This window comes from Diorhabda carinulata, chromosome 11, assembly GCF_026250575.1.
Source record: "Diorhabda carinulata isolate Delta chromosome 11, icDioCari1.1, whole genome shotgun sequence".
Lineage (NCBI taxonomy): Eukaryota > Metazoa > Arthropoda > Insecta > Coleoptera > Chrysomelidae > Diorhabda > Diorhabda carinulata.
The window spans coordinates 10614333-10626945 of NC_079470.1; the positions used below are offsets into that span (position 1 = coordinate 10614333).

The window sequence follows — 12613 nt, forward strand, 5'->3', positions numbered from 1 at the left end:
ATCATAATTATTTATATTTTACACAATTAGGAATCGTCTGTGAGAAGCGCTAATTTCTTTTAAACCAACAAAACTTCCTAATTCCACTTGACTCGAATTAAAAAGACAAACATAGAGAGAATGTATCTCAGTTAGACGAAGTTGTAATATACAACCGTAAAACAAATAGTAAACTGTTCTATGTTTTTTACCGCGCGATCGTTAAACTTCAATAACATGTTGAGGAACGTTATAATACTTTTTTTAGTTATGATCCTCGTGAAAGATTCAAAAGAAACTTTGGAAGAAGATATGGGAAAACGAATAAATCACTCAAATGTTGTTGAAAGGAGTTTGTCCAGAAAACGTCGTTATCTGACGTTTCCCTCAGGAAGTTCTCTACAAGTTGGTCAGTATTGTGTTTTTCTATTTATTTCTCTAAAATGTTTCCATTGCTTGACGTTAGATTCATGATTTATTTCTTTTTATTCAGTAAATATTCGCGTGTCTCAATTGTACAATATGTAAATGAAAATTCTATAAATAAAACCATGAAATACTACAGGGGGCAACGTTAGGCCTTCCAATCAATATGGCGTTTGTAGGTAAACACCTTACAGTTACATGGACCACTACTCATCCTATTAACTTAAGCAAAATAAAAGTGGCGAAAGATTTATTGGGACTAACATCAATTATCAAAAAAGAATATAAACAGTACTCCTTTTGGAGTAATCAAAAGCATTCAATGAATTGTAGGATCGTTCATAATCGTACAAGATCATTTCGACGTTAGTTCTTTTGGATATTTTGCCAGATTCTCAACCAAAGTAGCAATATATGTAACTGTATGGTTTAAGTTTCAAGGTATGTATTAAGATTGTAGACGTTTTTGTATTTTTTTATCAAGTTTTTCGAATTTTTTTTCATTTTGCTTCGTTTTTTGTTTGATATTAAACCTGCACTTTCGAGACTCAATTTTAGTTTGAATTTTGAGGTACTTAAATGCCTCAAATTCCTTAAAAACTTGAAGCAGTTACTTAAATTGGATTTTTTTCTTTATTTTTTTTTTTGGCCAAAAAAGCTCATAATAATTATTCAAAATAACAAAATAAATTACACAATAAAATTTTTTTATGCTCAAGAAATCGATGGAATTTTTGGACTCTGTTGTCACTGTAGACGAGACCTGTGTCCACTACCTGACACTGGAGCCTGTCAAACCTTCGACGCGCGATTTAAAATAAGAGAAGAGGCATTCTTACAAATGTGCGTCTCCATGAGGACAGCGCGCGTCCGTACACATCCCGTGTCACATCATCATCTTTTGATGGAATAGTCGTTTCCTTGCCAGACTTGTCTCCCAGTGATTACCGTCTCTCTCCTGAATTAAATATATGTTTGAAATACTTCACAACCGACGGAGAGCTGAAAGAAGAGGTTTTAAGGTATATTCGCAGCGGCAGACTCTAAGCTTTCCAATCATGTCAATTAAAATGTTTTTCATTGTAAAAATTCGTTGGGAAACCTTAATTTTTGGACAAGCCTCGTACAACCACTGATATTATCTACGTTCATGTATTCACCTAGAGTGTTGAGATTTTTATGAATTAAATGAGTATAACCTAGTTTTAGGCGCGATATTCTAACTTGGTGGGGTTTGCTTCATGTTGGTTAAGTCAAGGATTTACTAATTGTTTGAGTTATTTCAAATTGTTTTGTGTTGTCTCGATGTCTTAGATAATTCATTTATGTCTGTTGGAAAGATTTTAACAATCAACTACCAAACACAACTGCAGTATTTTCAATAGGCTTTAAATAGAAAATTCTCGTACTGTTTGCCCACAGGCGCCATATTTAATCATTGTTGACTGAAATCGTTAACTAAAAGACAAACCAAAGTCAATTTAAATTTCTTTTCAGTATATTGTCTCACATTACCTTCAGTGGGAGTAGGTGAAATTTTTGTTTTTGGTTTAACAGCGGCTTTGGCATGGGAATTACCTTCAACACCTGACGAGTTGTTAATGTCGGTAGGAAAAAAACCCATAACGACAACAGAAACGCCAACTACGCTACCGGTAACTAATACTATATAAACTTTTACATATAGTCCAGTCATTAACGGTAAAAATTATTACATTATCTACACGTATTACTAATTCTTTCGGATATTTTATAGTAAAAATATTCCAGCAGAATATTGAGCAGTTTTGGTGGAATACAAATATCTATCCTCACTTTGATCGTCATTTCTTCCTTTATTTAAATTTATAGAAGATGAGCTATCACTCAAATATATTTATATCCAATGTCAACATCCTTTGTCAAAGTTTAATCTTGTGTTAAGTTTTGAATTATGGTGTCCTCCGAAATACTTTGATAATCATCAGATGGATTCATCTCAGAAAAGACATGCAGCTCTGTTATAATTGTTTTGTAGTGTGTTTTAGCTCAGTTTCTTTCTGGTGCTCTTCTTGTCGCTTATTTCTGCTTGCTTAGGATTATTTTGAATGACATTACCTTGTTCTTGCTGCAGCTGTTTGTCCTTGAAGAAACAAACTTTAACGAAACGAGATTTACGTTGGCAAATTGCACAAGTTTGATTAGTAGCTGGGCATTGTTTTGGTTGATGATTAAAATCACATCTTCTATAAAAATAGTAATAGAGAGTCTTCCTTTACCTAGTATTGTTTTCAAAATTATAGATTTGGAATCATTCATTATTTTGACGGCACTATTAGAGTCTATTTGTCCGTTTTAGCCGCATCATGACTGGGAAGATGGTGCTGGTTTATCCCAATACCCTCATCAAAGAAAAACCAACGTTGGTTCATCAAATTATGTCGCCGATGACTGGTCGTATAAAAAGGATAGATATCCGGTTCCTGTCAAGAGTTATTACGATCCGTTCGGACTGAAACAGAATTTCAAATTCAACGATTACCCAGATTCGGGAGAAATTCCCTACAATCCAGCGAGAAAAATGTCACCGAAGCTATCTCGGGTCAACGGACGTACCAGGTAAGAGATACGTCAGAATTCGAAATTGTTAAAGTTTTATAAAGTATGTAAACCTCAGGTCAAAGGGCAATGTACGTATATTAAATAGAGGGTAAAATCTGAAACTTTTGGTTATTAGTTATAAATAATAATAATAAGGGTCGCAGCGTTATTAAATTCCATTATGTGGACAAAATAGATTAATTTTGAAGGCCTTTTGTGGATGTATATTACAAATAATAGTAGTTGATTTTGATGGGACAAATATTCAAAAAATCCTCCTATATAATTTTCCTTGAAATTCTATAAAATATAAAATGAATGGTATTTATTAGAAAATAACTACGAGGGGTTATAAAAAAATGTATTAACAACGGCTAGAAGAATCTTAAGATACATATGATTTGTCGACATAATAATTTGACCATTGAGCCTGCTCTCGACAGATGATTTCATTACCGTCTAAAGAGAATTGTGTACTATATAAGATGCCTAGCTTTCTTTTCGAAAAAAAGATAATCACTGGGTACCAGATTTTTCACCTAAACTATCATTACTTTGACAGTATTGACCTAGCATGTTTATAAACTAAACATTTGAGTTTGATGGTTAGGCCAACACAAAATTCGTTTCCTCTAACGCTGTGCTTGCATTCAGAAAGGTATAGCTGACGAGAAGTGTACCTTTGTTTCATCATACGTGGAACCAAGTGGGTACAAAACATGTAGTAACATCGCTGCACACTACTATAATTCAGTCCCAGCTATGACGATGTTTTCCCGATGATAATTGCTTCAACTAGTGCTTTATTAATTTCTTTTGTTGAAGTTTATGGACGGCCATTAAAACTTTAGAAATCTTATCTGCTTCAATGAACTTTAATGAACAACAAACTTACTTTGCTTGCATGGGCTTTCCAAAAAGCTCGTTTCAGCTAAAATAATTTCAGTCCTCTGGTTATACCGTTTATACCGGAAGTAGACCCAAACTTAGTTATTTTAAACGGAATGCTATGGTTTTTATTACATTTTTGTAGTCTACGCAAAATTTAAATATAACTTTATATAAGACATAGTATGCCTAAAGTCCACCATTTTTTAATTATTTCACTTTTTCGAAATTTTTGGACACATGCAATCCTCCACTAAAAAAATTATATTTCTAAGTTTAAGTGAGTCAGGGCTAATATTTTTGGGATTTGGACGAATAACACTTACAGCTTTCAGAATCTGTGAAAACCTTGACAAAAATGTATATAGGGTGTTCAGAAAATGGTGCCTAATTTGGATATCTAAAAACTTAGTTTTTTCAAATGGCAACCCCCATTTTTCTCTTCACCATTAGATTCTATGCTTTAGATTAAGGGGACTTCGTAGTAAATTCATATATCTCAAATTAACGGTTTTTATAGAAACTTGAAAACTGAAATCTTCATGGTTTTTAATTGTCGGTTGTCTGGAGTGACCAATTTTTGAGGACCGATTGATAGCACACGATGGACCGCATCAATGGCCTCCCCGTTCACCGGATATCACCCCATTAGATTTTTTTCTTTGGGTCTGTTAGGAAAGAGTTCGGAATGCATTTCGAACTCTTTCGCCGCAAGAAATTCGAAACGCCTCTCAGCACGGGTTTTAAGAAGAATCCATAAATGTTTTGAAGTTTGGGGCAACCATTTCGAACATTTACTTTAGTTTAATTTTTAGTTTTGTTCTTCTCCTCCTAGTGTAGTATTTTTATATATTTTTTTTAATTGACTTAAGTATTTTAATTTTTGATACGGCAGGTGACAATTAAAAACCATGAAAATTTCAGTTTTTTCACGTTCCTACAAAGTCCCCTGCATGTGTCCAAAAATTTCAAAAATGTAAAATAATTAAAATTTAGGCATACTTTGTCTTATATGAAGATATATTTAAATTTTGCTTAGATTCAAAAAGTTTAATAAAAACCATAGCACTCCATTTAAAATAACCTAGTTTGAGTCCACTTTCTTCCGGTATAACCGGAAGTTTCAGAAGACTGAAATTATTTTAGCTGAAACGAGCATTTCAGAAAACCCACGCAAGCAAATTTTCAGTACACTAGTCGCAGTACTTTCCCATATACATTTCGATTCAGCTCGTCGTGAAGGACCCTGTACGAGAGTTAACTAAAAAGCCCCGAACTAAAAAAGGAACAATACCATTCTCCATAATCATTTTTATCTTCCAGCATAGTGTCCTTTCAAGTTTCCTACGCATACGAATAATTCGACAAGTAGTGCCATCAAACTTTTGTTGTCAAACAATTTGTATCGGGGATTGTGATCTGACCATCCCTTGAATACAACAGTTAAAATATTATTGTATAGAAACGAAACCATACAATGAAGTGAGTGAATATAAGAAATTGGAAATGAATTAGGCTTTATGTGAAACATATGAGTCTACTTTTGAAGTTTTAAGTTGTTCGAAAAATGAACAAAGTAACAAAAGTTTACTTCTTTTTATTTGTATAATCCGACAGAATTTCAAATTGTTTGAAGTAATTCTGCTGAAAAGATCTAGTGATGCTTTCAAGTTTATTGCCGTATAAATCAATATATAAAGATCATGAATATAAAATGTCCACATAAATGAGACGTTCCGGGAAAGTGTAATAAGAAATGGAAGATTTATTAACGGATTTCAAAAAATTATCGCAGAGAGTATCATAACTCAACTGTTTTATAAACCTGGTTGACATTTCTGTTAAAACATTTTTCTAATTTTCTTAATCGATCTTAATCCTAGTTATAAGTAATCCTACAGGTTTTGTTCTTCATTTTGTATCTTATAATCAAAACAACTTTACATTTCTCTCAGTCTTTTTGTTATTTCTCAATAAATTGGTGAATAAATTGGTGATGCTATATATTAGATCAGTGGTTCTTAACCTTTTTAAGCCGCGACCCAAATTTGAGAAATATGTTCATGTCGCGATCCAAAAATAAGTCAAAATTTGTTCATTGCTTTATTTTAAATCGTATTTCTAAAAAATCTTCAATCCCACGATGATGATTTTTTTTAACTTACAATTTTTTTATTTATTTCTTTAATAATAAAGATAAACAAAACAAAATACTTTTAGATCCAGGGAAAATTTAATTAATAATCAAGTGTTTTTAATAATTTTTATTGACCAAATTATTAAATTTATTTATAACTTTTTGAAAATAATTGACATTTAATTATTACTAAAAAAAAGAAATATCAATACAGATGTTAAGTCTTTTAAATTTTAAATGCAAGTCATGCAGTTTTAATGAGAACCTTGTGCTTGAATACATTTTGAAAGATTTTGTAATTTCTTTGAACTTTCATCTCCGCACATGATACGTGCCATGTCAATGGCAGCAGGTTTTATAAGTTTTTCAGCAATATTATGGGGTTTCTTTTGTCTTGCAATATGCCAAGCCATATGAAAAGAAGCAAGTGTAGCTTGTTTGGCAGAATTTATAAAACCATTACTACTTGGTGCATCCAAACGCTGTCTTTTTAAATGGGCTTCTTTTCTTTCGAAAAAAGTATGATCTTTTTGCAGTAAATGCAAGTAATTCGGTAAAACCGAAGCATTGTATTAGGGAATAACTCTTCTAGGAAGTGTTGGTATTACTTATTATTTGTTGTATTACTAATTTTTTTGGTTCGACTCAGCGCGACCCAAGAAATATGCTTCGCGACCCAAAATTGGGTCGCGACCCATAGGTTAAGAACCGCTGTATTAGATACAAGAAAAAATGATTTTATTTTCGTTAAAAGTCCATAGCAGTCAACGAATAACTTCTGTAACTATTAATTTCGACATAAATATTGATAACGAAAACTTACCGGTAGAAAATGAATAAAAAAAACTTTGGCATTGTTTTAGACTCATTTTTCTCTTTTGAGAGTCATGTAAACCATAAGCTGAAAATTACTTTCAAGCGATTAAGAAATTTATAAAAAATTTGTCCTCAAAAACCAAAGTTTCTTTCTAACACTCAAATTCTTCTACTACTTCCATGGGTTACTAATGTACTTTTCGGATCGTTGAATCCAATTCTAAGAAGCTTTTTTCATTAATTTGGTTGTTAATTTTCAAATATCAGAAAATACCAGAAAATTTTTCATTATAAGGAGGAGCCAGAAGTCGACAGGTGCTAAGTCTGGTTATTAAAACGGATGTTAAGTTGGAATTTCTGGAACCGTTGGCGATATTCATACTGAATTTACTGTTTTAACACCACTACACCAACACTCACAATTACACTGTCTGACGCCCGTTTCGATAACCAAGTTATCGTCTTCAGAAACTGAGTTTACCTGAAGGTAAACACAATGTAATTGTGAGTGTTAGTGGTGGTGGAAACAGTGTATTCAAAACGGATGTTGATTAACAAGAAAACATTTAGCGAATCAAATTTTTGTTTCCAAGCTCTTTTTTAGTACATAGTTTCATGTCAATTCATGTCACTTTTAAACAGTTTTTAAAGTTTAGTAACTTTACATCAGTGGAATAAGCTGTTTTTAACGATTCATGATCTTCCTCAGTAGTTTTTTTAACAGAAAATATAATTTAATGTTTTCGTTGAAGATCCATGTTTCGCAATAATCATTGCTGATACAATCTCATCAATATCAATTTTATAAGAGAAGAAAAACGTTAAAAATTCATTTTCTACAATATAAGACGGATCTGATTATGCATTTATTAATCCTGTATAATATCTTAATACAGGAGATGGTTTGAATTGGATTGTACGCATTGACATATAACGAGGAAAAAATATTATATGGGTATTGACGAATCAGCCTCAGTTTATTATTATAAATAACAGAAGGATTGAGAAAATGTTTTCTTTAAGAACTTAACGAATTACTTAAATTCTTCATCACAGTACAATGAAAACTCTAATTCCAATTATAATACTTCCACTTATTCATTCTTGAATCGAAAATTATAATATAAACCAATCAAAATAACGAAATAAATATAAATTATTAAAATAAAAAATGGGCAATCCAACTATCATCAAGGAAAAGTCCTCATCAAATGAATGATGACTTTTAGCTGATAATACCAGTCTTGTAAATGTTTAAATTTTGAAGATGATGTTGGGAGCTTATTGAAATGAAGTTAGTTGTATGCAACTTCTTTGGGATTTGGTCTCCTTTCTCTCATTCAACTTAATAGTAGAATCTGGTCAGTATAGCCGGCATGGCACAACCGTTGCATCACCAACTCTTCGTCCTAGATATATGTGAAATTGTACGCATAATTCTTGAAGAAACCATATTCTGCTTGTACTACTTCAAAGGGATTGCTTCGTGCCTCCTTGGTATGACTTATATACTTATATCGCAGAGTCATACTTTATCTGGGTATAATCTGATTCTAGATATTTATACGTAAGTTCTGGTAATTTCATATTTCTTGGACAATATCGTTTTCAATTTATAATATATTCCACAGAAATTATATTACTTCGAAACGAATTAAAAGCATTGAAGGGAAAGTTTATTGAATTCACAAATCCTCTAGTGGCATACAATTTTTACGCCTGTTTTGGCTTTTCATATTTCATCCTCAGCTTCCTCTTTTTAAAATACACATATTCATTAATCATCCTGTATATTCTAGGCAATCTTTTAATCACCACAGCAACATAAATCATGACGATTACATCCACCCCATTTATCATCAGATTCATCGAAGAAGCAGAAGAGAATTATATGGAAAACTAGAAAAATTACTCACCGCGTAAGTATTCTATTTATACATGAAAATAAAATTACAAATTTTATATAGTTACACTTAAAAGGAGTTTATTTGATCTGTAACGTTTTCTCGTGAGATATAATTTTAACTTTAGTAACAGACGAAAACAGTTCGAAGTCAATATAAATCCATCAATGTTGATACTCCGTCGTTGTCCTATTTTCGTTTAAAATTGCTTCCAATCTTCTACTCTCAAACGTGATAAGTTGTTCCGTTTTCCGGGCACAAATATTTTCCTTTATTTTTATTCAGTTCGTAATTCTTGCGAATTCATAAGGTCATAATGATTCGCTTTGTTTCGATCTAATTGGCTGAATTCACGTTTTGTTAATTGTACTTCAAAATTACAGTCGCGTATAACTTTTGTTTCAGATTGAGTAAAGATGGTAAAGCTTGTATTAAGAAAGCTCTTTGCGAGGTTAGTCAGGTACCTAAGGGAAAGGGCACTCTATTTCAAGAACTAATGAAAACAATATTTAGGTAGAGTACATTTTAATTATTTTTAAGTTGCTTAAGATTATAATTATCTCCCATATGTTTGTGGTTTGTACATTGTTGTCTGATCTCACGTTTTTCTGATAATATAATGAAATTCATCCTTCTGGAAACATATTACTCAGGTGTTGCTTCACGTCACTTTCATAGTGAAGTTAAGCTCCATTTTGTTTCAGCTAAATATTGTTGTTGCTAAATTATGACGAAGTTTCTAAATAACTGGATATTTGTAACTATTCGAGCTTGGATAATCTCCTAACACAAGCTTTAAAACATTCGTTTTCACTAGATAAAGTTTTTCAACACCCTGGTTACGATAATTTGCTTATACCGTTGCTAATAACTGATAAAAAACCGTTTATGAATTGAATTTTTGAAAAGCTAAACGTGGACAGTAAATTTTCAATTTTCAGCTGCGGAAATTCGAAAAAAATTCTTTTGGTTGAGTAATTACTTTTTTTCAGGTTAACTTTTTACATAAAATAGAAAAATCAGCTCAACCACTCTTAACTCACAAAGTTTTTTGTATTTTCTATTGAGTTATTCTTAAAGTTTATTACATTTCTAGAAAAATTAGAAATCTGACAACATTGTGAATATAATATTGAGGCGTTACATACTTAACACTCAATGTATGTAAAAACCAGATTTAGCATATCCACGAAGGAGGATTCCTTTATTACCCGTCACCCAACCTCGCTAGCCATTTCTTTTTATAGCCAATTGGCTTTGAAGACCCTGAAGGCTATCGAGTGCACATACAAGCTAGCGTGGACTTATCAACAAGCTCTAAAAACACTAGCTAACAGAAATAAAGTAACCCCAATTCTGCTACCAGACCACCAGGGTATACCAGACAATGAAGAAGCACCTGGCTTTGCAAAAAAGGTGAAAGACTTCATATTGTAGCCCAAAGCCCTACCGTGCCCTCATGAGATGCCAAAAAACTGAACAGTTACTTAAAGGATCTTTTGGAGTCTTACTGGAAAGACAGTCCAGGCCCAAGTCAATCCAAACGATTCATCTCAACTAAGAAGTTTGAGGAACTTTTCGTAATGTCCAGAAGCGACATTAAACTGGTGGTCGGTTTTCTGGACGACAACTGCAGATTTTTTGAGAAAATTTTAGAGACAGCAGAGCATCTACTCTGCGAAGTGAAGTGAGGCAAAAACATCCCAATAAAATAGTCAACTTTCGGAGAAGCAGAGACATGCAAAAAGTATAGGTGCACAGCGGCTAAAAAGCCATAACAACTGCCCAAATTCTTATTTACTGTCCAAACTATCCATTAAAGGTTGTTTCATGAAATGATGATTATTTTAGGATAAAACCCCATGAAGATTATGTAGATGAAGATGAATACGATGAGGCAACAAATAAAAATCATAATTGTACTGAAAGATACCCTTCCTGTCAACATTCGGTTTGGTCTGATATGTTCTGATTAATAAAACTTAAAAAAAGAAATTGTTGCTTATTAATTTTAACCATTTCCAACATGATCCTAAAAACGTCCTCGATTTTATACTTATAAAATTAATTTCATCATTATAAAAATATGAATGGACGACTTTCCTGTAACGTAATTTTAGTAATGTAGAAGTTTACCCATTACAAATTGAAAGTTTTATATTAACTTGTGTTAAACAAAAAATGAAAAGAGTTAGGCAGTTAAGTGAACGAGAAGCTGAAAGAATAGCCGAGTTAGTCGGACAGGGACAAAGTTATCGTGGCAAATTTGTTTGGCGGACACCACACTACCATTGGCAGATTGATGCAAATATTTCGAGAGACCGATCCACATTCTAGGAGGCCTGGACAAGGACGTCCTTCAGTTTTAACTCCTCGAGATGACCGTTTTTGCAATTAAATTCATTAAGAAATAGGTCAATGACAAGTTTCGAAGACGACACCTTCAGAATGCTGGTCTACACAGCAGAAGAGTTCTCCAGGCACCTTTGCTAACCAGGCAGCATCGTGCTGCTAGACTAAGATTTGCAAGGCAACATTTAGATTGGATTTTATAAAATTGGTGCCAAATTTTATTTACTGATGAGACAAGAATTAGTCTAAGAGGCCCAGAAGGACGTAATCAAATTCAAAGACGGAAAGAGAAAGATTTGCGCATTCTATCATTCCCAGGAAGCCGTTCCAATGAGGGACTATCATGTTTTGAAGAGGAATTTGTTTTGATGCCCGCACATAATTAGTGTCTCTTCCTAGACCCACCATTAACGCAGCAAGATACATAACTGACATTCTTGAAAATCACGTCGTTCCGTTTGGGCAATTTATTGGTGATGATTTTCGTTTAATGCATGATAATACCAGACCACAAGTTGCGGCAGATGTTCAGAATTACCTAAACGAAGTAGGAACTCATATCCTGGACTGGCTACAAGAAGTCCAGATATGAATCCTATCGAGTTTATCTGGGACTTTTTAAAACGCCGCATTCGTCGTCGAAATCTATCTTCTCAAAATTTAAATGAGCTTTAGCAAGCGGAATTAGAGGAATGGGAAAACATACCTCAAGAAGTGATACAGCACCTAATTGAAAGCATGCCCAGGAGAATGTTAGCAACAATTACATCCAGAGGCAGACGTGCACCTTATCAAAGTCTGTAAAATTTGATATTTTCAGATGTAAATATATTGTCATTTACAAACACTATAATGCTTTGAATTATTTGGAAATAACATTAACCTAGATCTACAGCACTGGTTTATAAGTCTATAAATGGCATTTTCGACAAAAAATCTCTATCTAAATTATGGGTAATATCATTATCTTTCATGGATAAACTTGTCTGGAGTTTTCGAATCTCTATTTTACTGGAACGCAACGGGCTTTGTTATGGCGACATGAATCCTACGTCTATTTTTCAAACCTAAATACAACTTCCCAAATATTTCAATGACGAACGAACAACATTGGAGATGTCGTTGAGAAATTTCTTGCCATTTTTCAACGCGTGTCCCTGTTCGGTATGTATAATTTTTGGTTAAACAGTGAGATTTTTGACAAGTACTCCTACATAAAGTATGAGCTGTTGATATGTTTGATTCAAACAATAAAGTGAGCAATGATTTATGAAAAGATATTAGAAAAAAATGCACTTCATTTGCTTTACAATTATACCTGAATTAAGATTTGCACTTAAGTAACAATAACCCATTGTACAAGTATAGGTTTTATGGAAGTGCCTTTTGTTCCACTGCAACTCTTTCGTACTTAAGAGTATTGTGGTTCTCTAAATATAAATTACATTCTATGTAATTCCTTACATAAGCTTGACCTGAACGTTTTTCAAACCATCACAAGTTACGTTCATGAATATTATTTATTGAGCTT

At 32.9% G+C, this 12613-nt stretch overlaps 1 protein-coding gene across 1 annotated transcript; it reads left to right on the forward strand.

Annotated features, from left to right (window-relative positions):
• Positions 1–249: 249 nt before the first annotated feature.
• Positions 250–10702, forward strand: LOC130899626 (uncharacterized). Its single transcript, XM_057809695.1, has 6 exons — positions 250–388; positions 1903–2060; positions 2744–3003; positions 8626–8745; positions 9136–9243; positions 10582–10702. Exons 1-6 carry the CDS (start codon positions 250–252, stop codon positions 10700–10702), a joined length of 906 nt encoding a protein of 301 aa, XP_057665678.1.
• The last annotated feature ends 1911 nt before the right edge of the window (positions 10703–12613 follow it).